Consider the following 27808-nt stretch of genomic DNA (forward strand, 5'->3'; position numbering starts at 1 on the left):
TATAAAAGGCACCATTTTAAACTTGTTTTTCGGGCTATCTAGCTACGCACAGCTGATCCTGATTATTTGTGGGAAACATTTATGCTCCTCCAATTAAAAAATTCACCAGACACCACTGCCAAAATGACTTCTTTAGAGAGGAGGGGTCCTCCTTCGACACAAATGCCCATTTCCAAGGCATCCTGCTTCACTTTGTGCATCCCAAGTATCACCTGCACCTCCTAGTTCTTGCCTGAGAGGAGACATATATATCTCGTTTGGACCCAAATATCGCCAATGCCAACTCCAAAAATCCCCACCTTGGACTCTTGAGTTCCCTGGAGCTGCTCTTGCTTGGCAGATTGCATTGGTTTGGCCCCTTGAGTTCCCTGGAACTGCTCTTGCTTGGCAGATTGCTTTGGTTTGGCCTCTTGAGTTCCCTGGAGCTGCTCTCGCTTGGCAGATTGATTTGGTTTGGCCTCTTGAGTTCCCTGGAGCTGCTCTCGTCTGACAGATTGCTTTGGTTTGGCCCCTTGAGTTCCCTGGAGCTGCTCTCGCTTGGCAGATTGCTTTGGTTTGGCCTCTTGAGTTCCCTGGAGATGCCCTCGCTTGGCAGATTGTTTTGGTTTGGCCTCTTGAGTTCCCTGGCGCTGCTCTCGCTTGACAGATTGCTTTGGTTTGGCCTCTTGAGTTCCCTGAAGCTGCTCTCGCTTGGCAGATTGTTTTGGTTTGGCCTCTTCAGTTCCCTGGAGCTGCTCTCGTCTGACAGATTGCTTTGGTTTGGCCTCTTGAGTTCCCTGGAGCTGCTCTCGCTTGGCAGATTGATTTGGTTTGGGCGCTTGAGTTCCCTGGAGCTGCTCTCGCTTGGCAGATTGCTTTGGTTTGGCCTCTTGAGTTCCCTGACGCTGCTCTCGCTTGGCAGATTGCTTTGGTTTGGCCTCTTGAGTTCCCTGAAGCTGCTCTCGCTTGGCAGATTGTTTTGGTTTGGCCTCTTCAGTTCCCTGGAGCTGCTCTCGTCTGACAGATTGCTTTGGATTGGCCTCTTGAGTTCCCTGGAGCTGCTCTCGCTTGGCAGATTGATTTGGTTTGGCCGCTTGAGTTCCCTGGAGCTGCTCTCTCCTGGCAGATTGCTTTGGTTTGGCCTCTTGAGTTCCCTGGAGCTGCTCTGGCTTGGCAGGTTGCTTTGGTTTGGCCTCTTGAGTTCCCTGGAGCTGTGGTCTGGCCTTTTGAGTTCCCTGGAGCTGCTCTCGCTTGGCAGATTGTTTTGGTTTGGCCTCTTGAGTTCCCTGGTGCTGCTCTCGCTTGGCAGATTGCTTTGGTTTGTCCTCTTGAGTTCCCTGAAGCTGCTCTCGCTTGGCAGATTGTTTTGGTTTGGCCTCTTCAGTTCCCTGGAGCTGCTCTCGTCTGACAGATTGCTTTGGTTTGGCCTCTTGAGTTCCCTGGAGCTGCTCTCGCTTGGCAGATTGATTTGGTTTGGGCGCTTGAGTTCCCTGGAGCTGCTCTCGCTTGGCAGATTGCTTTGGTTTGGCCTCTTGAGTTCCCTGGAGCTGCTCTCGTCTGACAGATTGCTTTGGTTTGGCCTCTTGAGTTCCCTGGAGCTGCTCTCGCTTGGCAGATTGTTTTGGTTTGGCCTCTTGTGTTCCGTGGCGCTGCTCTCGCTTGGCAGATTGCTTTGGTTTGGCCTCTTGAGTTCCCTGAAGCTGCTCTCGCTTGGCAGATTGTTTTGGTTTGGCCTCTTCAGTTCCCTTGAGCTGCTCTCGTCTGACAGATTGCTTTGGTTTGGCCTCTTGAGTTCCCTGGAGCTGCTCTCGCTTGGCAGATTGTTTTGGTTTGGCCTCTTGAGTTCCCTGGAGCTGCTTTCGCTTGGCAGATTGCTTTGGTTTGGCCTCTTGAGTTCCCTGGAGCTGCTCTCGCTTGGCAGATTGATTTGGTTTGGGCGCTTGAGTTCCCTGGAGCTGCTCTCGCTTGGCAGATTGCTTTGGTTTGGCCTCTTGAGTTCCCTGGCGCTGCTCTCGCTTGGCAGATTGCTTTGGTTTGGCCTCTTGAGTTCCCTGAAGCTGCTCTCGCTTGGCAGATTGTTTTGGTTTGGCCTCTTCAGTTCCCTGGAGCTGCTCTCGTCTGACAGATTGCTTTGGTTTGGCCTCTTGAGTTCCCTGGAGCTGCTCCCGCTTGGCAGATTGATTTGGTTTGGCCGCTTGAGTTCCCTGGAGCTGCTCTCTCCTGGCAGATTGCTTTGGTTTGGCCTCTTGAGTTCCCTGGAGCTGCTCTGGCGTGGCAGGTTGCTTTGGTCTCTTGAGTTCCCTGGAGCTGTGGTCTGGCCTTTTGAGTTCCCTGGAGCTGCTCTCGCTTGGCAGATTGTTTTGGTTTGGCCTCTTGAGTTCCCTGGTGCTGCTCTCGCTTGGCAGATTGCTTTGGTTTGTCCTCTTGAGTTCCCTGAAGCTGCTCTCGCTTGGCAGATTGTTTTGGTTTGGCCTCTTCAGTTCCCTGGAGCTGCTCTCGTCTGACAGATTGCTTTGGTTTGGCCTCTTGAGTTCCCTGGAGCTGCTCTCGCTTGGCAGATTGTTTTGGTTTGGCCTCTTGAGTTCCCTGGCGCTGCTCTCGCTTGGCAGATTGCTTTGGTTTGGCCTCTTGAGTTCCCTGAAGCTGCTCTCGCTTGGCAGATTGTTTTGGTTTGGCCTCTTCAGTTCCCTGGAGCTGCTCTCGTCTGACAGATTGCTTTGGTTTGGCCTCTTGAGTTCCCTGGAGCTGCTCTCGCTTGGCAGATTGTTTTGGTTTGGCCTCTTGAGTTCCCTGGAGCTGCTCTCGCTTGGCAGATTGATTTGGTTTGGGCGCTTGATTTCCCTGGAGCTGCTCTCGCTTGGCAGATTGCTTTGGTTTGGCCTCTTGAGTTCCCTGGAGCTGCTCTCGTCTGACAGATTGCTTTGGTTTGGCCTCTTGAGTTCCCTGGAGCTGCTCTGGCTTGGCAGATTGTTTTGGTTTGGCCTCTTGAGTTCCCTGGCGCTGCTCTCGCTTGGCAGATTGCTTTGGTTTGGCCTCTTGAGTTCCCTGAAGCTGCTCTCGCTTGGCAGATTGTTTTGGTTTGGCCTCTTCAGTTCCCTGGAGCTGCTCTCGTCTGACAGATTGCTTTGGTTTGGCCTCTTGAGTTCCCTGGAGCTGCTCTCGCTTGGCAGATTGATTTGGTTTGGCCGCTTGAGTTCCCTGGAGCTGCTCTCTCCTGGCAGATTGCTTTGGTTTGGCCTCTTGAGTTCCCTGGAGCTGCTCTGGCTTGGCAGGTTGCTTTGGTTTGGCCTCTTGAGTTCCCTGGAGCTGTGGTCTGGCCTTTTGAGTTCCCTGGAGCTGCTCTCGCTTGGCAGATTGTTTTGGTTTGGCCCCTTGAGTTCCCTGGAGCTGCTCTCGCTTGGCAGATTGCTTTGGTTTGGCCTCTTGAGTTCCCTGGAGCTGCTCTCGTCTGACAGATTGTTTTGGTTTGGCCTCTTGAGTTCCCTGGAGCTGCTCTCGCTTGGCAGATTGATTTGGTTTGGCCTCTTGAGTTCCCTGGAGCTGCTCTCGTCTGACAGATTGCTTTGGTTTGGCCCCTTGAGTTCCCTGGAGCTGCTCTCGCTTGGCAGATTGCTTTGGTTTGGCCTCTTGAGTTCCCTGGAGCTGCTCTCGTCTGACAGATTGCTTTGGTTTGGCCTCTTGAGTTCCTTGGAGCTGCTCTCGCTTGGCAGATTGCTTTGGTTTGGCCTCTTGAGTTCCCTGAAGCTGCTCTCGCTTGGCAGATTGTTTTGGTTTGGCCTCTTCAGTTCCCTGGAGCTGCTCTCGTCTGACAGATTGCTTTGGTTTGGCCTCTTGAGTTGCCTGGAGCTGCTCTCGCTTGGCAGATTGATTTGGTTTGGCCGCTTGAGTTCCCTGGAGCTGCTCTCTCCTGGCAGATTGCTTTGGTTTGGCCTCTTGAGTTCCCTGGAGCTGCTCTCGCTTGGCAGGTTGCTTTGGTTTGGCCTCTTGAGTTCTCTGGAGCTGTGGTCTGGCCTCTTGAGTTCCCTGGAGCTGCTCTCGCTTGGCAGATTGATTTGGTTTGGCCTCTTGAGTTCCCTGGAGCTGCTCTCGTCTGACAGATTGTTTTCAGACTGTATAAAATGGCTATTTAATATGATTAAATGTTACAGTAATGAACCCTGTCTCTAGAACGAAGTACCAATGCAGTTAGTACAAAATGGTGGGAGCCGCTCTACTGAGGAAGAACACGGTTCAAATAACTTGTTCTTGGGAATGTATTCCACTCAGGAGGGTCTGCAGCCCTGTTTTAGCTCACTGCACCAGAGGCGTTGCTAGGGGGTGGGGGGGCTAAGGGGGCTATAGCCCTGGGTCTTTTGGTTGTAGCCTCGGATAGAGGCTCAAGTGCTACAACCAAAATGCTGGCTAGCCCTGTGTCCCGCCAGTCCCGACAATAGCTTAGCCCCTGATCTTTTCCAGACCTAGCAACACCCCTGCACTGCACCATTCACACAAGGAAATATCCATTTGCATATGAGCCTGGTCCCACCCACAAGGGCAGTCCAACATGGAAAGGCAATTCTCCTCTGAACACGAGTACCATCAGCAACCCCAAGCATGTGCTTTGGCCTTGTTGGGCCTCATCACTTGGGTGAAGATGAGTCACTCTAAGGCACAGTGAGCAAGGGGTCCACGTCTGGATCACCCTTCGTGACTTAGGAGGAAACCCCAAGTCTTCCAAAAATACAAAATCATGAGAGTCCCTCTACTGAGAACGAACGTGGTTCAAGTAACCTGTTCTATGGAATGTATTCCGCTCAGGGGGGTCTACAACCCGTGCAGAGAACACTGGCCCCCTCCATCCTACACTTCAGGAAGGACCTGAAGACCCTACTCTGTAACGAACATCTTGCCAATCGAGGATTGCTCCACTCAACCCTACTTCTCCCAACGCGGAGCCCCTACTGCCCCTGCTCTTCCTACCCATTCCAGCTCCTCTGCCGCCTCCACACCCTACGTGTAACCCCTGGTGTGCGTCCCCTCTGTACAGCACTCCGCTGCTTCCCAGCTAGGGTTACACTCTATAAATCCCCTGCATACGCACATTCACTCTGGACATGGACAGTACGTTTCTTCCTCATAGGTGAGGACTGGTTGTCCAATCAGATGGGCAGATTGCTGCCCATGGCGTCCATGTTCCTGCCGGTGTAGCTCACTGACATGGGTGGAGTCTTTGGATATGGCGGGGAGGGTCACTTTCTAAATGCAAATAATGATTTCATGAAAAACAACCATCGTAGAAAAAGCTTGTGTGTGTGCGCGGGCGCAAGTGTGTGTGGTGTAATATCCTGTGTAAATAAATCTATGGAGGAAGCCTGAGGAATGACACCAGAGGGGACTAAGGCAATTGTACAGCATGGGCGCAAATGCAAGAAGGGTTTTGATAATGCCCGAAAAAGAACACACAAAATATAATGGACAACTTGGTATGTACATGTCATTCAACCCTCCCATGATTCAAGGACTTATAAAACAGTGCATTTAAAGATTATTTGGGAATGGGATTTTGCAGTGCCACCCGTGAATCGTTAGGGTGATAATGTTTACAGCTAAATTGTATACTTCTCTGTACCCCAAGTCTCCTGTAACAGAATAAACCGCCGAGTGGAGCGGGACAGTGAGCGGGCTGTTCTGCGGATTTTCACCCAGTAGGTGGGGGCTTGCTGGAGAAACTGCTCACTCTCAAACGTAGGTGTGCTTTCTCCTGTTTTTAAATTTGCATTTGAAAGTATTTAAAATTGCACTGTGAAACCTGGGCCTTTTACCCCCCTATACAGGACTCTCAAACTTAGGTGTGTTCTTCTCCTGTTAAAACTTAAGCGCCTGTCTTCTTGTCCAATTGTCAACTTGTCTCATCTCCCTCTTTCTCGTCTGCTTGCACCCTGCCCTGTGTCCTTCCCCCAGTGTTCTCCCCTACCCCTCCCAACTCCTTACTCTTCTCTCCTCTCCTCTCCTCTCCCTACCTACTCTATGGTGCTCTTTGTCTCTCCTAACTTTTCTAACTGCTTCTCCATCGACTATCCTGCCCTCCTCACTAAATCTGGTAGGGAGAAGTTTAAAAAGGACATCCTGGTCTCCAACCAAGGCCTCCCTATCGCTGACACCCATATCAGTGCCTCCTCCAGGCAAACTTTCACCGACATCTTCTTTGTCGTTACCTCGCCAGACCTATGGACTCTACATATGGTCTCTGTGCTTTCTCCCTTCTCTTCCTCTCCCATTAATGGTGCCACTCCTCTAGGGTCATCATTAATGTTTACTTGAATGGTACCGTCTTTGTCCAAGGCCCTCAAGCCAACCTTGTCCTCTTTGATAGATGCTTCCCGCGCCTCATCAATTTAATTTCTTCTCCTGCTGTCCCCTCTCTCCCCTCCACGGCTTCCTCGCCTACCCCTGCTGTCTTCTGCTTGGCTACCTTGCCCGCTCCTCCTTCCTCTTCTGTCCCCCCTCGGGCTGCTTCTACACCTCCGCAGGGTGTACCTCTGATTTGTACCCCTCTCCGGAAGACTTTCAAGGATGGCAAACTTCTCCACATTGCCACTCTAAACTCTCGCTCAGCTGTCAAACACTCCTCTGACATCTGCCGCCTCCTGGAGGAACTTGACCTCGATGTCCTCGGTCTCACCGAGACATGGTTCACGGCCAGCTCTGTCACGAGCTTCGACACTCTCCTCCCTGATGGCTATAAGATCCTCTCTGTGGCCAGATCCAACCGCTCCGGAGGGGGTGTAGCCCTGATCTTCCTTGAGTGGATTCCTGCCTCTGTCATTCCTACGCAGGCCTACTCCTCTTTTGAATGCCTCGTCTGCAGGCTCTCTCTCTCCTGGCCATTCCCTTACTGTGGCTACCATCTATCGGCCACCTGGTCAGATCTCCTCCTTCCTCTCTGAGTGGGCGAACCTCTCCTCTTCCTTCCTGATCTCAACCACTCAACTCCTCCTTCTTGGAGACTTCAACGTCCACCTGGATGCTTTTTGTCCTTCCACTGGACTCTTTTGTGACCTCTGTGACTCTCTCTCACTCGCTCTCGATTCTCCCCTCTGGCTCGACTCTGCAGGGCACACTCTGGATGTTCTGATCCCTTCAGACCTTCCCCTTTCCTCCCATCTCACCCTCTCTACCCCTCATGCCAAGCCAACTCCAACACTAGCACCTAGCTTCTCGGTTATCTGACCCATGAAGCGTGTGTCAGTTGGGGCTTTCACCGCCACTTTCTCACCCCCCCCTTTCCCCTTGGCTGACTCACACCCTGACACAGCCCTTTCCATGCTCCACTCTGCTATATCTGATACTCTCGATGTTCTTGCCGCTGTCATGAGGATCCGCTTGAAGCCCAAAGCCAAGTGCAACTCTTGGTACGACTCAGACCTCGTCACCCTTAAACGTAAGGCGCCTCCTCCAAAGGCAATACCAGCTCTCCGTCTGCACCAAGAAGAGAGCCCGCATCCAAGCCCAGGTCTCTGCGGCATCTAACAACTCGGCCGAACTCTTTAAAATAAATCTGCAAAGAGCTGGCCAATCCTGCTGCAGTCTCTACCTCTCCTGTCCCCTCCCAGGCCCTCTGCACGGCCCTACCTTCTCATTTCATCTCTAGAACTCAGGACATCCTGTCCTCTCTGTTCCTTTCCTCCGCTTGCCTTCTACTCCCTGCTCTTCCTTTGGCCCGTCTTCGGCCACCTCTCCTCCCTCCTTCTCTTCCTTTCCCCTGTTCTCCTCAGACAAGGTTTCTAGACAAGTCTGATCTATGAAAGTCTCATCAAAACAGGTTCACCCCTGTTCCTCCAAAACCATCAAGGACCACATTGACACCCTGCTCTGGCTGACTTCTGCAACCACTCATTTGCCACTGGAGTCTTCCCCCTCCCCCCTGAAGCACTCCCTTGTGCACCCTCTACTTAAGAAACCCTCTGCCGACTCTTCCTGCGCGGCTAACTATTGTCCAATCTCCATCACTCCTTTCCTAGGCAAACTCCTGGAAAAGCTGGCCATCTCCAAGCTTAATCTTCACTCTGAATCTGTTGGTTGTCTCCACGACCATCAGTCTGGCTTCAGAGCTGCCAGAAGCACAGAAACTGCTCTCCTGACCATCCGTGAAGACCTGCTCTCCAACCTTGATTCCAACACCCCTGTGTCCTCATCTTACTTGATCTCTCTTCTGCTTTTGACACGGTCAACCATGACATCCTGCTCAACCATCTCTGTGATAACCTGGGTATCACCAATCAGGCCCTGGCTTGGCTGACCTCCTTCCTCTCCGATCGACCCTCCCAGGTCCAACTTGGGCCCTTCCTCTCCTCCATCTCTATCTCTACCTGTGGTGTTCCCCAGGGGTCCAACCTCTCTCCCTGGCTGTTCAACCAATACCTGGCACTTCTCGCCCACCGCATTGCAGCTCCCTGCCCCAACTTTCAGTGCTATGCGGATGACACTCAGCTCATTTTCAGGCTACCTTCTGCCACCTCTTCTCCCTCTCTCATTTCTGATTATCTGTCCGCCATCCAGGAGTGATGCGCCACCAATGATCTCTGCCTTAATGCCAGTAAGACTGAGATTCTCCTCATCGGCACACCTGCTCCCCCTTTCCTGTCGCTCTCTGGCCGGCCTCTCTTGGCCCTCTTCCTGCTCCCACCTGTGAGGCTAAAAACCTCGGGGTCATCTTCGACTCCACACTTTCCTGTTCTACTCACATCTCTGACGTCTCTAAGAAGTCACACTACTAGCTGCACCTCCTCAGAGGTTTTCTTCCTTTCCTCTCCTTCCCCCAGAAGCTCACTGTCTCCAGAGCTCTGGTTCTCTCTAGGCTGGACTACTGCAACAGCCTCTTTCTTAATCTGCCTGCCTCTACTCTCCGCCCTCTGCAACTCATCCTAAACAGGACTGCAAGACTTGTCCTTGGCCTCAAGCCCAGGGATCGTATCTCTCCAGGACTGAAATCTCTCCACTAGCTCCCAGTGGCGGCGAGGATTAAGTTCAAAACCCTCTGCATTGTCCACAAGGCCTTCTGGGGCCTTGGGCCTCAATACCTTCAACTCTCTCTTCCTAAATATCTTCCTTCTCGAGCTCTTCGCTCATCAGCCTCCAACTCCCTTAGTGTTAGTTGCTTCTCCAAGCAGCGAGTAGGTGGTAGATCTCTTTCTTCTGCTGGGACCTCCTTCTGGAACAGCCTCCCTGCCTCTCTGAAACTTGAGGAGAATCATCTCCGGTTCCGGAAGCACCTCAAGACCTTCCTCTTTGCTTCTGCTTTCTCTCCTCCTCTCCCCTGCTGATCTCCCGGCTAAATCTGAAACTGGTTACCTGGCTACCCAACTGATCCCGGGCCCAGGTCCCCTCCCGCCAATTGCACACCAGCACTGCCCCCCTGGCAACCCTTGCACTCTGTGACTGTTTCTGTATCCCTACAGCCCCTACCAGCACTTGACACCTGATGTCTGCACTTACCCGTGCACTGCCCCCAGCTGGCCGAACTTTTATTTATTATTTATTATTTATGGTCTCTATTTTTTTTTTAAGGTTATCCTATGTACTGCACTGCCCCCTCCCCTTCCCCCCACACTTTTTCCCCTTCCCCCTTCCCCTGCACTTGCGCGATCTCAATGTCACCTGGCCTAGTAGGATTGCTGTCTCTGTCTTCCCTCTGTTTCCCCTCCCTTGCCTCGTGGCGACTTTAACACTTGTGTATAGGCGCGTTATAAATGCCATATCATATTATACCTGTTGTTCAGCTGTAACCTTCTATACATTTAAGTCCAGGCACCCCCGCTCAGTGGAGCGGGGCCGTGGGTGGGCTGTTCCCACGATCTCCTGCTCTTTGCATAGCGCCCCAAGCTGTATTGTAACCAGTGCTTTAAGTGGGACTCAGAATCGAGGAGGGCTCTAGTTAGTTCCCCCAATTATAGCCCCTCCTCACCTATGGGGTGTGGGGGCCTGGCAAATGCTTTGCTCCAAGGCAGTGGGAGCCAAACAGGAGAGCTGGGGCGCATTGGTATTATACCTTTGGTGTGCCCAGATCCTCCATTCTGTTCCAAATCAGTCTCCAAGTCCCACTGCAAGGCTGCCTCTGGGGGGTTGGAGCTTATGATTAAGAAACAAAAGGAGAGGCTGCGTGCAAAAAGGTATGATACCAGTGCACCCCAGATCTCCTTTTGTTTCTTAAAGAGAGTAGCTGCGTGGTTAAAGGGCTGCTTCCAGGTGTCGACAAACACATATGCAGCTCTTTAACCATGCTGCTCCTTGAGTGAAAGGGCTGCCTGCAGGGGGGTTAGCTCATCTCACAAAAAAACTGGAGGAGAGCTGGGGCGCCTGGCCTCTCCTTTTGTTCCTTAGTGAGAGGAGCTGACGCCCAACAGGGAGCCGTTTAGCCAAAGAGCTGTGCATGGTTAAAGGGCTGCCTGCGGGTGTCTGCGCGTCCGATTAGGGAAAAGGAGAGGCACTCCTTGGTAGGACTTGAAGAGGATCAAGGCTATGTGTATCACGCGGAACGCTTTACAGACACAAAGGCATTTGATCTGCATCTCCTCGCCTTTCTCTCTGCAAGTTTGCTGGGTTTTAACGTGCAGCTGTTGTCTACTAATTGGTGCAACACAGGAGGGGTTGAGGTGGGGGGGGGGCAGACTAAGGCAGCCCCTTTAGCTGTCGTGGCTTTCCTCACCCCTCAACTGGCTTGACGATTTTGTTCCTGATCTGACCCACGTTTTGGGAATTTTGTATACTCCTATTTTTGGGTGGTTTATTCATTTATTTTGTTTTATTGTGATGAAAAGAAAGGCGACATCTCGCCTCTCCTCATACGGCTGCAAAGGGGAAGTCCCACAATATGCTTTAACCAGTAAGTGAGGCCAATATACTGATAAATGACATTGAATAACTGGTATATACTCTTGATAATGCCGATACAGCTACAGGTGGCACAGACTAAAAACAACTGCACCATTAATGAAGAACTCGTTATCACTAATGATGAAACCCCCATTAAGAAGGGAAGTCCCCTCCATCCTAGACATTGTTGGCTCTTCCAATACGTTTACTGGCACGACCCCACCCCCACCTGTGGCCAATAAGAAACAGGTGGACCCTCTTGCCAAGTTTGAAACACTGAGACATAAGGACCAAGAGGGCGGTACAAATGATAAGATTCCTGCCATAATCCATACAGTCAAACCTACAGCTAGCCTTAGAATGTCAGCTAACTGTGCTTTAACCTCAGATAATGCCCGGGTGGAGCAGCACACGCCTATGCATAATGGAGCGATTGCCCCATGTGTACCCCCACCCAATAACCAAACTGCAGGAGCAGCACCAACATTAACAGCCACTCGGCTCTTACCCAGGATGACAACCAGGGGAGGCGTCCCAGACCCACAGCCAATAGCGTTACACCTTCTTATCCAAATGATGACAATGCCCTTCTTGCAATGATAACCCCAAAGCAACCATGACATCACCCTAGTAATGACAGCAGCACCACACTGCTAGATTTTACACCCTCCCACCCCCGGTGGGGGGGACCCAACTCATTCGCCCCTCCCCACCCCGCACCAGTCATTCAGAAAGCCAGGTTGATAAAATAGCCTCTCAGCTCAGGCACACCTGGATACATATCATCAAGGGGTTAATGATGGAAACTCCAGGCACTTTCAGGTGAAGTGGGGATATTGAAGAAGATGCTCATGATATTGACCTCAGAAATGGACTCACTGAGAATAGAAGTGCATGACAGCACTCAGCGCTGCTCTCAACATAACATGAGGTCTGTACAAGCGACTCATTATCCAAGGCTGGTGCGTGTGCTGCCCTCCAACCAGTGGAGTAACTTTGCTGAAAATGTTGGGGGGGACATGACGTCTGAAGAAAAGGTGCCCCAGCCAAATGAATGGGGTCAAAATGGTGTGCCATGAAAGTTGGGGGGGACAAACACCCCTGTCCCCCCCCTAAAATTACGCCCATGCCTCCAACAAGCACCCACCACACATTGGTGAGCACAGAACACTCCTCCCAAGCGCACACCACACCTTGGTGAGTACAGAACATACCTTCCAAGCGCCGTCCACACACTGGTGAGTACAGAACACACCTCCCAAGTGCACACCACACACTGGAGAGTACAGAACACTCCTCCCGAGTGCCCACCACACACTGGTGAGTACAGAACACACCTCCCAAGCTCCCACCACACACTGGTGAGTACAGAACACACCTCCCAAGCGCCCACCACACACTGGTGAGTACAGAACACACCTCCCAAGCGCCCACCACACATTCGTGAGTACAGAACACACCTCCCAAACGCCCACCACTCATTGGTGAGTACAGAACACACCTCCCAAGCGCCCACCACACACTGGTGAGTACAGAACACACCTCCCAAGTGCACACCACACATTGGTGAGTACAGAACACACCTCCCAAGTGCCCGCCACACATTCGTGAGTACAGAACACACCTCCCAAGCACCCACCACACACTGGTGAGTACAGAACACACCCCCAAAGTGCACGCCACACATTGGTGAGTACAGAACACACCTCCCAAGTGCCCGCCACACACTGGTGAGTACAGAACACACCTCTCAAGTGCCCGCCACACACTGGTGAGTACAGAACACACCTCCCAAGCGCCCACCACACACTGGTGAGTATAGAACACACCTCCCAAGTGCCCGCCACACACTGGTGAGTACAGAACACACCTCCCAAGCGCCCACCACACACTGGTGAGTACAGAACACACCTCGCAAGCGCCCACCACACACTGGTGAGAACAGAACACACCTCCCATTAATGCAACGCCGGAACAAGGAAACTAAGAGAATGATCTCTAGGCCCAGAGAGAAAGGTGCTACACACCTGAGAAAGGATAGGATGGAAAGTAGAGCGGCTGGATTAACCTGAACCCATAAGGCAAATATACAACCTATGAACACCACCCTCTCCTGAGGCGCCACAACAACTACGTGCCACAGTTACATCAGATGACATCCTCACAACCAGGAATTGCAGGCTAATATAGCTTACATGCACAAAGTACCTAAGCTACCTATAAACCAAACTGAAACCAATGTAGGCCTTACCAGGGCAGTTTCTAGGTAATATGGTGTGCCCAGGGCAAACAACATGTGCCCCCTTCATGCATTTGCAGCACTCCCATGACGCAAACTTTGACTCAACTGCCAAGCGCTACCTTACAATGCTCAAGATCAGTGTGGACCTGCTCTTGGATCCATGTGCCCAGCTGGGCTCCTGGACGTGCCCTAGGATCCAGGTGCCCAGCTGGTCTCCCGACCCTGCCCTTGGATCTATGTGCCCAGCTTGGCTCCTGGAGATGCCCTTGGATCCAAGTGCCCAGCTTGGCTCCTGGAGATGCCCTTGGATCCATGTGCCCAGCTTGGCTCCTGGAGATGCCCTTGGATCCAAGTGCCCAGCTGGGCTCCGGGACCTGCCCTGGGATCCAAGCGCCCAGCTGGGCACCTGGACCTGCTCTTGGATCCAAGTGCCCAGCTGGGCTCCTGGATGTGCCCTAGGATACAAGTGCCCAGCTGGCCAGACCCGCTGCATTTCTGGTGCACCATACGCCTACGGCTGCTGTTAACCTCTGCGCGTCAGATGTCCCTGCACTTCCCAAGGCCGGTGGGGGACTGGGAGCACTACGTGACACGGAGACAGCAGCCCAGTAGGTCCCTGAAAACGCCATAACAGCCGACCAAACATAAGGTGTTCAGGTACTGTGCCATATTTATACCAGGGAAGGAGGGGGGGGGGGGTTAAATAAGAATTCAATAAGGGACTGATGTGAAGGCTGACTCCTTCATAGAGTTAAGGACTGGGACGAGGAAGAGGGCGATATGGAGGCCATGGATCATTGAATGGATTGTTCTTGTATATATATGTTGGCAAGAGAGAGAGTAGGGTCCCTTTTTGACTCGCCCCCAAGTTTACAAGCAAAGTGTAAAGTCACTTTGTTATATTACAAATGCTGGCAGAAGGCCCCGGCAAGGCACAATAGTTGCCTCTTTACCATATCAGTGCTGCATAAACTAACATTTTGCCATGATTTTAAAAGTTCGCTGCTCATCAAAAGTGCAGAGCTCTCACGTTTCCCATGGTCATGCATGAGAAGGACGGGCAGTTGTGTTTTTGCTTTAAATTCAGGGACTTGTAGGTTTTTCCATTAGAAATTAAGGAAAACTACAAGTTCCAGAATGCAAAGGGAATAAACAGAACTGCCTGGCCTTTTCACGCATGGTCAGGGTAATCTTGTGATCTCAAAGTGGTGGTGTATGTACTTTTGATCCTGTTTTTTTGCACTCCTGTGGATGATCTGTGAACTGAAGAGGCTTTGAAGACCAGACCTTCAGAAATTCTTGGCTTTTATCGGGAAACCTTATGTGTTTAACAAGAGCTTCCAAAGCCTGAAGCCTCTTGCCTGGAGTGGTGCTATAGTGAAGATAACATCACCCTTTTGTTCCTGCAAGCTGCTGAGCTTTGGCCTCACAGGTGTGCTTGCTTTCTTTTTGTATACCTTAGCACTCTACACACCCACCCAGTCCGCGCATCTAGGCCTCAGTGATTCTGAGTGAGTAAATCTACATTGCACCAGACATTTCAGGGGCGCTGCTCGCCTTTCATAGCCGCTGGACATCAAAGATTCATGTGCTTTTAGGGCGCTCTGCTCGCTGATGTCCTGAGGCACATTCATACCTGCCTTTGTTGTGCCTCCCCCTCCCTTTGCACCCGGGCAGCCGCCCACTCGGCCCGCCCCTAGAAACCGGGCTGGGCCTTACGAATAAATGCACCCACTGGATGCGTCATGTCAGAGGACAGACGCATTTCCGGGATACGCGATGACACACTGCGTTGCTCAAGGTTGTCGCCACAAGGTCCAGCACTCGTAGATTTCATACGTATTGAATTTGAGGGATGCCAAGGTGGCCCACGGCCTCCTAGGTTTTGGAATATAGATCTTTACACCCCACCAACTGCAATATTGAATTAAGAGTGTACCCTCCGAGAACTATTATGCTCTCTGGCCCATATTCAAACTTGGCTCATGAGTCTAACTTGCCGCATCATGCGGTACTAGGTTCTCCAGCTCGGTTGTTCCCATGGGGGAGAAGTTATTCTACCAGCCATCGCAGCAATCCAAGCAGCCTGGAAGCGAGCAATGGGCTCAACCCCATTGATTGCCTAGCTACCAATCCCAGCACGCATGAACCTACCACACGCTATACCAGTGAACTGTCAAACCTACCACACGCTATACCAGTGAACTGTCAACGCCATTGATTGCCTAGCTACCAATCCCAGCCCGCATGAATCTACCACACGCTATACTAGTGAACTGTCAACGCCATTGATTGCCTAGCTACCAATCCCGGCCCGCATGAACCTACCACACGCTATACCAGTGAACTGTCAACGCCATTGATTGACTAGCAACCAATCCCGGCCCGCATGAACACAACACACTCTATACCAGTGAGCTGTCGACGACATTGATTGCCTAGCAACCAATCCCAGCCCGCATGAACCTCCCACACGCTATACCAGTGAACTGTCAACGCCATTGATTGACTAGCTACCAATCCCAGCCCGCATGAACCTACCACACGCTATACCAATGAGCTGTCGACGCCATTGATTGCCTAGCAACCAATCCCAGCCCGCATGAACCTACCACACGCTATACCAGTGAACTGTCACCGCCATTGATTGACTAGCTACCAATCCCAGCCCGCATGAACCTACCACACGCTATACCAGTTAGCTGTCGACGCCACTGACTGACCAGCTGCCAATCCCAACCCGCATGAACCTACCACACGCTATACCAGTGAGCTGTCGATGCCCCAGCCCGCATGAACCTACCACACGCTATACCAGTGAGCTGGATATACTCCAGGACACTGAAAGACTGACTTCCTGGATCATCGTGGTTCTTGCTAAAAATATGGTAAATGCTGAATGGTGCAATTATGTAGGTGTCAGGAATCGGCCCAGGAGCAGTAGGAGTCTGATTAGAATAGCACCCTCCCCGCCGCCTCACAGGAAACAGGATCAGGCTACATTGTATCAGCGGTTACGATCCGCTCGGTTACCTCGTACTAGAGGTTTCATGAACAAGCGCAAGAACCTGGTACGACCTCGTACTTCCGTGTTTGTGCATTGGCGGTTGCCATGGAGATTAGGGCAACGACGTCGACCCACATCACGGCAGTCGCACGTTCAAGTCAGCTGACCACTGCTAGATAAACTTTAGCCTTCAGGAAACTCGTTGCTTCTGATTTTGGATTGTGAAGTCTGCTACGTCTCCTGTAAAGAACCTTGTTTTCTGTCCCTTGGAAACCTTGCATTTTTCCTGCCCTTGTCCTGCTACCTTCCGTTCTGAGTCTTGCCTTTCCTTAACCTGTTTCCCTACCCCATACCTCTCAACTCACACGCTTTTGGCGGGTGTCACCCGCCACTTAGGCAGCTCTCTCACCCACCAAGCCCCCTACACACCCATAGGAATCAATGGGCTCTCAACCGCCAAAAGTAAAATCGGGTGTTTTCACCCGCCAAAGGGCCATGAAAGGTTGAGAGCTATGCCCTACCCGCTCCTTTACCCTTCCGACCTGCCCGTGGAACTATCCCCGTTCTACTCTTTTGCCAATTGTTGCCGAAGGTTTGGGAGCGAAATCCTATGCTACAGGTTTTTGGAGTAATCTTTCTTTTTCCTTCGAATCAGCGCATAGCAGCCTCCTGCTTGGATTTTGAAGGATAGTTTGTTTTGCGTTCAGTTTGGGGTCTACTCATTTATTTTCTAGCGGTTCTCTTTTGAGTGTTCAGGCCATCATTGAACTATTTGTTTGCTGTTTTTTGGTGGGAGGCTCCAGTGGTTTTCTTAGTATAAGGAGCCAGCACATCGATAGGGCAGGTAATTTCCTGATCCAGCTCTTCTAAGGGTTGCTAGACATGTGGTGATATACAGAGGTCTTAGAGCTACAGGTTTGATAGACCCATAAGAAGCAGAAACCAGATGAATGTCTGATAACTTCTGGGAGGGATTTGCACGGTCCATTGCCTGTATTATTGGCCTGGTGGCGGCAATTGCATTAGATGCGTTGGTGGTTAGACCAGGGTACAGAGATATGTGTAGCCTCTGATAGAGGGATATTTAGTGTCATTACACCATCTAGGACATGCCAGTTAATTACATTAGAATTGTTAGTGTTAGGCAAGAATTTATGTAGTAACCCTGTGTGAGACTGCACAACACTTATCTACTTGGTATTGGGTAACCCACCTTTTGATATAGGCCTGTACAACACACGTTGGTAGTGTGACTGAGCAGCCAGGCCTATCTCAAGAGGGGTAAATGTGAGCTGTAGAGCTGTTGCAATGAAATCCACAAATACAAGTAGCCAAGTAACACTTATACTCAAGGTTTTTGTTATAAATAATATTTATTTAACAGTAGTTTTTAAATAAGCATTCTTTAAAAAGGGCAATATATGTAACAATCAAATACACTTTCAAATACTGTTCCAGAATCAACACAAAGCTAGTAGATACTCTTTAGAGATGCTTCTTAAACTCTTCCTACACCCTGAGGTGGCTTCACTAACTAGGAGTATAATGGCATTTATATATCACTAGTAAACTTGGTAGATTCTGAGGTTTTGCAGAAAGGAAAGGTTAAGGGAAGGAAAGGGGTTAAACAGGTTCTCAGAGCATATGAGCACTTAAATCTTCCAATGAAGTCTAGATAAAAACCTTTCCCAGCAATAATGGTTAAAAACCAAGTTATCACCTATGAGGGACAGTAAGTATCAAAGTCAAATGGAGTAGAAGAGGCTGCGGGGAGCCAGGACAGCCAAAGTCTATAGAGCAGAGGCACTTCTTAGATAGCAAAGTCTTGCACAAAGTTAGAGTTTGTTGAAGAAAAATCACTGTAGGGTCACAAGCTGTTACACTTGTGAAGAGTAGAGCTGAAATCCACTCTAGCAAAGTAGCTACTGCAAGTCTCAACTGAGAAAAGCAAGCTATAGACACTGAGGTAAGTACCCAAGTCAGAACAGTTCAGCCAGTCGGGGAAGATGGTCCAGTGGAGTTCGTCTCAGGGTTAGTTGGTCTCACTAACCCAAGGGAAGAAGTCGTCCCTTCCGGAGCTTCTCTTGTCGATCAGAAAAAGGAGTGTCAGCACAGCAGCAGGGCTTCACCCTCGCCTTCGAAGCAGGTTTCTCCCATTCATGCACAGTCTAGCTGTCACTCAAACAGCAAGGTGGCTGTCCTGCAAGGACAGCCAGCCAATCAGGACTGGGTGCATTCAGGCATTCCTAAAGACAAAGGACAGCGGAGTTTCGGGAACATCCCTCAATTCCTGCCCTTCCAGACACACTGGAGTCCTTCGTCTCTAGGTATGCCTGAATGCAAGTAGTCCCGATTGCCTGGCTGGCTGTCCTTTTAGGACAGCCACCCTGCTGTGTGATTGACAGCCTAGGCTGTGCATGAATGGGAGAACCCGGCTTGAAAGGCGAGGGTTTTGGGACTACAGACCACTGGGAGAAACACCCAACGAAGAAACCGTGAACGAAGCTTGCTGCTACCTCCTGGACCTTTGAATTGCCCGGTGAAGACCTGCTGCTGTGCTGAACTTCACCTTGACAGAGAAGCTCCGGACGGAACGACTTCTCCCTGAGACGAACTCCACTGGACCACCTTCCCCGACTGGCTGTGCTTCTTCGTTGCTGTGAGAACAGAATGCCAGGGGTCGAGTGTCCGTAGTCGAATGAAACGTCTAAAATGGTAACAAATCTGGCTAGAAACTCCAGAAGTCTCCCAAGGACACTCCAGAAGCAAGACGACCAGATCCTGCGTCCCCTCACCAGAGTGCAGGACCCAAGGAGTGAAGGAAGCCCAACCGGTATCCGAGATCCGCAACAGTGCTGTTTGCTAAGCGATGAAACCGCAAAGTGCCGCTGAACAGAAAAGAGCCCTAGCTGCCGACGACCTCCCAAGTACCGCTGCAGAAGCCCTCCCTCTTGTCCCTACGACTGAGGCTCAGGAACAAGGGTCTGTACCGCTGTAGCAAGACAGAATCCAGTTGGACCACTCTTCTTCAAACCAGAAGTACTGTTTAGGCTTGGGGTACTTACCTTATTCTCTTTTAGCCGTGCCTTTCTCAGTTGGGAATTGCAGTGGCTTACTTTTTAGAGTTGATCTCAACTCCCTTCTCACAGGCTTAACAGCTTGTGACCCTACAAGTGATTTTTCTACAAACCAGTAACACTTCTGCTACATGCACAGATGCGTGAACACAAAACACAAGATGGCGCTGACCCCAGATATCAGCCCGGCCCCTGAGGGGGAATGGGCAGAGCCAACGATGTGGTGAAAGGACTGTTTGGGAGTTCAAACAAACCAATTATATTTGCAAAGAAATGTCCCCACCCACCTGAGAATGGTCAGAGAAGAGCTATCCAAGCAACCCAACATAATAGTTGCCTGCCACAAAACCTTCTGCCTTTCACCAACACCATTTCGACCACAATCTACCTACCCTGCTCCACTATAGCGAGAAATATTAGACTACGCCCAAGATTAACCAGACTCCATGAGCTGGAATCCAGAACAGCGCATAAACCATGTCCCCCCTCAGTGAAGACCAACGACCACACCAGCAAAAAACAACATCAGTTCAAACCTACACCCACCTTACCTTTTAAAATAGCTAGACAGGACAAACTATCCACCAATCCTCCCAACAACAATAACACTGCCAACATTAAGGGTGCATTACTAAACGCCAGATCTTTGGTGGCACATGCGATCGAGATAGCCGACCTGATCAGGTCTGACTTCCTAGCAATTACGGAGTCATGGTTACACGCAGCTGCAGGCCCTGCCCTCCTACTTGCAGTACCTGACAATTAGACCATTCTTAGAGTTGACAGAGTTGATGCCAGAGGGGGAGGCATAGCAATCATTGCAAAGTCCAATCTAGCAATGAGACTAGCTCCATCACCTGCGGTCAAATCCTGTGAACTACTTACCATTAAACTGCCCGTCTCTGACTCCCGAACTCTTACAGCACATATTATTTACAGACCCCCAGGTCCCATTGGTGCGTTCGAGGAGGACATATCGATAATACTTTCCGACAACACCAAAGCCTCCTCTCAAGTATTACTGTTCGGAGATCTAAACCTTGGTTTCAATGACCCTAAGGATCATCACGCGCTGGCGATAGCCAACATGCTCTCTGAACATGGCTTTATCCAAAGAGTGACCCAGCCAACCCATGACAAAGGCAGAACACTGGACTGGGTGGCTGACTTAAACTGCAATGCCTCTATAACCTCTATCACTCCTCAACTCTGGACTGATCACTTCCTCCTGTCATTTACCGTGGCAGCTAATACCCCTACCACGAAGATCAATTCCATAGCCCCTCCTATCCTCACTAGGAATAAAAAGAACATTACGACGGATACAATTTTACCCCTCGTTATCCCCATCCTCAATGCTCTGCCAGCCTCAGCCGACCCTGATACTCTAGTAGAGGAGTATAATGCAACCATGTCTAAAGCCTTAGACATTATCGCCCCATTAAAGCTGCGGAAAAGCAAACCCGGAGCTCACCTGAACTCCTGGTTTACTCCCCAACTCAAAACACTGAGAACAGAAAAAAGAAAACTTGAACTCCTCTGGAGACATTCACCCACTGAGGAAAACAAAACTAACATGGTCAATATCTCTGCCCAATATAAAAAAGAAGAACAAGTTACTTACCAACTGGTAACGTTCTTTCCACTGGATGTTCCTCCAACATATTCCACATCTTTGACATGTAATGTCCACAGCTGTGCTGCTTCGGAATCTTTTTCGGCCGAGGGAGGTCCTGCGTCGCTGGCGTCGGGTCGATGCCCCTCGAAGGCCTCCGTTGAGGGTGACGTCACCAGATGTTATAAATAGGACGCACGGCGCCCGTAGCCTCAGTTTATGTTTTTTCCTCCATAACGTGTAACCTGCTTGTACACAACTCCTGCTTGACTGCACGTGCCTTGCGGGAACGCAAGCTGCAATAGCATAGGAAATTCTTCAGAGGGGCAGGCTGGGTGGGCGATGTGGAATACGTTTGGAGGAACATCCAGTCGAAAGAACGTTACCAGTTGGTAAGTAACTTGTTCTTCAAATGAATTGTGTCCTCCAACGTATTCCACATCTTTGACAGACTCCCAAAGCAGTGTCAGTGTATGGAGGAGGGAGAAGAATTTAGAATACCCAATCAGATGGCAGAATAAAGCACCGCTTGACCAAAGGTCATATCCTGACCATGGAGCGTATCCAGGGAGTAATGTTTGACAAAGGTGTGGATGGAAGACCACGTAGCTGCCTCACAAATATTCTTAATAGGAACTCCCCGCTGCAGGGCTGTGGATGTAGCCACACCCCTAGTGGAGTGATCTCTCAACCCCTCAGGAGGGTCCTTGCCCGCCAATCTGTAACATTCAGTAATGGTGAGGATAATCCACCTGGACAAGGTCTGTTTAGTAACAGCCTGGCCCAATCAGCGTCCAGTGTATCCCAAAAAAAGCTGGTCGTCCACCCTGATCCTGGACATCCTAGAGATATAAAAGCTCAAAGCTCTCCTAGGGTCCAACCTATGAAGTCTCTCCTCTTCCTTACCAGGATGAGGGGGAGGATAGAAAGCAGGAAGTACCACTTTCTGGCTCAGATGAAACTCAGACACTACCTTAGGTAGGAAGGACGGACAGACGTACCCTCAATACAACCCTATCCTTGTGGAACACAGTAAAGGGTGGCTTAGATGAAAGTGCCTGCAATTCACTCACTCTGCGAGCAGATGTAACTGCAACCAAGAAAACCGTCTTGAAAGACAACAGTCTTAAAGGACAAGAGTGCAGTGGTTCAAACGGAGCACCCATCAGGAATTTCAAGACTAAATTCAGATCCCAAACCGGCACCTGAAAAGGTGACGGCGGCAACACATTCGTGAGCCCTTTTAGAATTTGGGAAATCAAAGGAATCTTAAAAAAAGAAAATTCTTCAGACGAGCGCTTGAGAATAGACAGCGCCGTCAGGTAACCTTTAATGGTACCCACTTGAAGACCCCTGTGGGCCAAAGAAAGCAAGAAAGAAATAACCATCGGAATGGAACACTGAAAACTATCGACATTGTTTCCTCTGCACCAGTCGCAAAACCTACGCCAACGGTACAGGGATTTGGTTGCTGGCCGCCTGGCCGAAAGCAACACCTCCATCACGTCATCCGGGAGGTCCCATTCCTTATATCTCAACCTTTCAGAAACCAAGCGTGAAGGTTGAGAGTCTTGACTTCTGAATGGAGAACCCCGACCCCCCCTCGCGTGACAGAAGATCCTTTCTGTGGGGGAAGACGGCGTGGAGGACAGATGGACATTTCTAGAAGGTCCGGTTACCACGCTTTCCTGGCCCAATCCGGAGCAATGAGGATCATGTGGGATCCGAAGCTCTGCAACCTCCTTAGCACCTGAGGAATGATGGGGACCGGAGGAAACGCGTACAGAAGTGGGAATGACCAATCCACGACAAATGCGTCCCCTAAGGCTCCTCTCAGAGGAAATTCCCTTGAGCAAAATCTCTCGCACTTCCGGTTGCCACCTGTCGCAAACAGATCCACTGGAGGGGTTCCCCAAAGGGCGAAGATCTCCACAAGGACTTCCTGAGCTAACTCCCACTCGTGGGAGACAGTGCTCTGCCTGCTCAGAGCGTCCGCCGCCGCATTCTCCTCTCCAGCTAGATGAACTGCCGAGAGTGATATTCCTTGCTGTATCGCCCAGAACCAGAGCTGCATCACCTCTCTGCACAGCGGGAGTGACCCTACCCCCCCTTTTTTGTTGAGGTAATGCATGGCCACTGTGTTGTCCGTCATGATCAGGACACTCTTCCCCTGCACAGACGGCAGAAAAGCCTTCAGGGCCAGCCTGATGGCACTCAGCTCCAACAGGTTGATGTGAAGTTTGGACTCGTACGGAGACCAACGACCACTGGCGGTCAGATCGTTGGCATGAGCTCCCCATCCTGTGAGGGAAGCGTCCGTCACCACCGTCACCACCGGCCACGGTTGCCAAAACGGCTCCCCCTTCATCAGATTCCCTTCGCTGGCCCACCACAGAAGATCCTGTGAGACCGAGAATGGAATCTGAACGCGATTCGACATCTTGCCTGAGAATTGCAACCACTGATCTTGAGAACCCATTGAAGGGATCTCATCCTCAGTCTGGCTTCTCGCACCAGAAAAATGCAGGATGCCATGAGGCCGAGCAACCTTAAGAATTCGAAAGCCGGAAGACTCTGGGCACGTGATGAGCCCTCACCTTGGTAGGCGAGCGCTTCCCCTAGGACGTGTCCAACACAGCCCCGATTTACTGGAGCTTTTGGGAAAGTGTCATATGCGACTTCTTGAAATTGAGGGAGAAGCCCAGCTTGTGAAGGGAGCGGCAGGTGAGGCTGAGATGAACCAAAGCTTGTTCGGGAGAAAGCACTCGGGTCAGCCAGTCGTCCAGGTAGGGGTAGATGTGAACCCCCCCTCCTGAGATACGCTGCCACCACCACCACAAGCTTGGTGAAGACCCTCGGGCGGAGGTCAATCCAAATGGCAGGACCCAAAACTGAAAGTGCAAGTTGCCAGCCGCAAACCTCAGGTATTTTCTGTGCTTTGGATGAATTGGCACATGAAAATAAGCATCCTGTAGGTTCCAGAGACACCAACCAATCCTGAAGTCGAAGGGCCTGAAGGACCTGAGAAAGAGTTACCATCTTGAACTTGTCCTTCCTGAGGAACTTGTTCAACCAAAGCAAGTCTAAGATGAGTCTCAGTCCCCAGTCTTTCTTTGGAATAAAAAAATATGGGGAATACCATCCCCTGTTCCTCTCCGCCACGGGCACCAGTTCTATAGCGCCTTTCTCCAGCAGGGTCAAGATTTCCTGCACAAGGAGCGGATCCAGAAGCTTCAAAGAGAGATTCCCTGGTGGATTGTCGTGAGGCCGCTTTAAGAAGGGAAAGCAGTAGCTGTGGTATATTGTATCCAGAACCCACGCATCCGAAGTAATAGCTCGCCATTCTTCGAGATGCTGTGACAGTCTGCCCCCAACCGGCGAACAATGGAACATGGCCTCATAGCTGTTTTGGAGCGGCTGTGGCAACGCCTGAAGTCAAAGAGGCAGCTGCCTGAGTGGCTTTGGCACCTCTAGTTCCCCGTCCACCACGGGTACCTTTACGGTGACCCCTTTGATTAGAGGCTCCGCTGGTTCTACCAAAAGAGGAGTAGTAACGAAAAGAACCCCCACCCTCCACTGTTGTCCCCTAGGACAAAAAGGTGGAGGTTGACGCACAGCTGCGCCCTAAGATTTAGTAGCAGCTTTGGAGTTCTGCAACCTCTCAAGGCTCTTGTCAGCCTTGCTGCCAAACAAATGAGAGCCATCAATGCGCATGTTCAGAAGACGGCCTTGCACATCCGGAGCAAAACCCGACTTCCGCAACCACGCAAACGTGTGTATCACGGTGCTCTCAACCATGGACCGGCTAACACTATCAGCCGTGTCCAACCCAGACTGAAGGGATTCACACATGGCATCCTTGCCATCCTGCACAAGAGCAAGGAACCCATCCCTTTCTTCTCCCTCGGGAAAATGCTTAGCCACTAGAGAGACACAATTCCACACAGTATGTGAAAATCTTGCCAAGGCACAGGTGGAGTTGGCCGACTTCAGTGCCATACTCCCATTAGAAAATACCTTGCGTGCCCAGCCATCGAAGTGCTTGTCATCCCTATCAGGAGGGGTGGTAGGGTACTCCGCCTGCCTCGAGGTGGCCGTGCCCGCCTGTACCACCAAACTCTCTGGAGTGGGGTGAGTGGATAGGTAGCTGGGGTCGCTACTGGATGGGCAGTATTTCTTAGTCAATGACTTGTTGACCGCCGGAAGAGACTCCGGGATCTGCCAAGCAGCCACCACCCTTTTTTGCAATGCCAAATGAAAAGGCAACACTGGGTCAGTGGATGAACCTGATCCAAAATATCAGTCAGGTCATCCTGATCGAATGCAACCGGAGGACCGGACCACCCGAGATACTCTGTAACTCTAGACATCAACCTCCTATAGGAGGATTCAGCATGAGCCCCAGGCTCTGGCCTACCAAACTCCACCTCAGGAGATGTGTCAAGGCCACTGGCATCAAGCAACGACTGACGCAACTCCTCCAACTGACTGTCTTCAGAAAAGAACATGTCAGGAGCCTCATGAGTTTTAACAGGCTCTAACTCCATATATGACCTCTCCTCATCCTCATAAATATCATGCAGAGAATGAAATAACTCCTTCCTAGGGACAGGAGCGTCCCTGGAGTCCCCAACAGGCCTCACAGTCTTGGATAAAGACTTTCTCAGAGGATCCACAGTAACAGGGGCCTCCACCGGCAAATTCCGGCCGAATTGCCCCCATGGCGTTGAGGGCGCTGATGGCTTCGGCGTCGACAGAGGCGCCGAAGGCTCCGAGGGCTGGATCAAAGGCAAAGCTCAGACACCCGCACTGGACGGACAGGGTGCCGACGGTGTCAACGCCAACCTCAAGCCCTTTCCAGATTTCTGCGGTTTCGTTGGGGACGAAGACTGAGACCTTGATCTGGCACGTCTCTGGAGATCCACTGGAGCCTTGTCCGAACGGGACCTCGACGGTTCCCGATGTTTATCGTGCCGCGTGAAGGCGCGCGAGCCACGGACCGAGACCGTTCCCTGCCGGCTTCTACCGAAGGCACGGATGGAACTGTGCCCTGGGATTGAAAAATCAGCAGCATTTTAATTTTTTTATGGTGCATTAGCCAAATCAAAAATATTACTTTTTACACAGTATAACGTAGAAGCAAAGCCAAGTACATACATAAAACATCAGGAATGGTATACACAGTGCATAAAAATAAGTGATGGGTTAACAGCGAAAAAAACCAGAAAACTTTCAAGGTATTAACATACCATTCAAAATAACCCCATTACCCAACAAATTCAGCTCTTTTAAAACGGAGACAACTTCAAATGTAAGAAACGTTTCATTGCCAGAGATTAGTCTGTCCCAGAATATGCCTGAGGAAAGAAAATTGCGATCATGCACAAAGCGCTTGAATCTTGCAACTCTCGTAAGCCAAGTCCCAGCACACTCAGTCAAGAGATGACGAATTGAGTGGGTTACTTTTGCGCTGCATTTATCACATAAGTCAGAGGTATAAAGATCGACATAGCGAACATGGAGGATTTCCAATGCTGGCAATAAATTAAGTCTAAGTCTTAGGAAGTCCATCCGTGTACTCGCGTTGGACGATTTCATTAGATATTGCGGGAGGAGAGACCTTGGTTTGTCCATTAGTAGAGGGGAAGAAGATAATTTAGCACTCCTCATTTTGTCCATAGTTCTTATCCAGTCCATTCGATGTAGACTTTCCTTTACCTTAAATGGATTTTGGATAAGTGTATCAGAGTCTAGGTCTGAGGGGGTAAGAAGCTCAACACATCGACCTCTCAAAGTATTTAATAAGAGATTGGAGGATTTCCTCATAGCAGCATCTAACACCTCATACAGCGAAGTCTATAGCATGAGATCCATTTCCACTCCAACCAATTTTTCAGGGAGGTGAGGCCAAGCTCAAATCTTAAGCAGGAAATCAGAACACAGTCTGGAAGACCTAGAGACTTCTTCCAGATTTTGCTTTCAATCTTGTCCCAGTCTAAATGGTAAGCCATCAGATTACATTGCATGCCAAAAATAAGAACAGGAACCACCTTCCCAGCATAAAATTTTACAAGAGGCAGGAGACAAAATTTACAATACTGTATGCAGATTTTTTTCATCTGGGAGACTAGTAGTTAACTACCTTTAGATCTATTGCAAGGAGAGGTCACGCCTAGTAGGAAAAGCAATGATTTTAGAGCCCAAGTAAGTCACCTCCTTAGATAGGGGAATTGTCGAGTTGTCTAACTACCAAAGAAAGGGTTTAATTTTCCTAAAAGGATGTTTAAAAACGATTATCTTAGATTTTTCGGGATTGATTTTGAACTCATTGACTTTTGTATACTCCCGCAGCACATCGAGTAAACGCTGCAAGCCGACTTGTGTTTGATCAAAAACAACAATGTCGTCAGCATACACTAACCAATTTATTTTCCAGTTACCCAGTCTGGGGGCCACCATTCCCCTAGATCCGACAGATAAAGAATGAAAAGTAGGGGTGCTATCAAACAACCTTGGCGTGCCCCCCTTTCAATCTGAACAGATTTGGACAGGACCCCCAGTTTGGACAGTCGGACTCTTAATGAGGATCCTACATGCAGTTCCACTAGGATCGAGAGTAACGAGTCCGGGATCCCCCACCGCTGTAATTTTGTCCACAGTCTATTCCTATTAATGGAATCAAATGCTTGCAAGAGATCGATCCAGGCTCCAAACAAGGGAGACCCATTCGTTTCAAGAGAATCAGAGCACAGACAGCCCAAAATAAGTGTGTTCAAAGAGGTGGAAAGCTGCCTCCTAAACCCTGTCTGCTGCTTTGGAACTATACCTTTGAGCTCTGCCCATTTCTCCAATTCTGACAGAATAAGGCCAGAGAAGATCTTCCCGTCAGCATCTAGGATGGATATAGGCCGGTAGTTTGATGGGTTTAATCTATCTCCCTTTTTGTAAATGGGAATAACAATGGACCTTCTCCATGACTCTGGGGGAAGTCTTGTAAGTATAACGTTGTCAAACAAGATCTTAAGACCTTTGACCAT

General features: G+C 50.3%; 1 protein-coding gene across 1 annotated transcript; it reads right to left on the reverse strand.

The window, feature by feature from the left end:
• Window positions 1-221: 221 nt before the first annotated feature.
• LOC138520522 (trichohyalin-like) lies at window positions 222-27808 on the reverse strand. Its single transcript, XM_069632870.1, has 5 exons — window positions 27598-27808; window positions 26021-26128; window positions 25617-25821; window positions 2263-4069; window positions 222-2147 (listed from the first exon to the last, which is right to left on the reverse strand). Exons 1-5 carry the CDS (start codon window positions 27806-27808, stop codon window positions 222-224), a joined length of 4257 nt encoding a protein of 1418 aa, XP_069488971.1.

The sequence above is a fragment of the Ambystoma mexicanum genome, chromosome 13 (assembly GCF_040938575.1).
Source record: "Ambystoma mexicanum isolate Mex_15411 chromosome 13, UKY_AmexF1_1, whole genome shotgun sequence".
Lineage (NCBI taxonomy): Eukaryota > Metazoa > Chordata > Amphibia > Caudata > Ambystomatidae > Ambystoma > Ambystoma mexicanum.

What these genes read in the sequence shown, in the direction of transcription:
- LOC138520522 (XM_069632870.1), bottom strand. Translation starts at nt 27,808, where the DNA reads ATGGTCAAAGGTCTTAAGATCTTGTTTGACAACGTTATACTTACAAGA. An exon ending in TAATGGGGTTATTTTGAATG is followed by an intron (nt 25,822 to 26,020) that starts GTATGTTAATAC and finishes TTTCAATCCCAG; the next exon opens with GGCACAGTTCCATCCGTGCC. An exon ending in AGGGAACTCAAGAGACCAAA is followed by an intron (nt 2,148 to 2,262) that starts GCAACCTGCCAC and finishes CAATCTGCCAAG; the next exon opens with CGGGAGCAGCTCCAGGGAAC.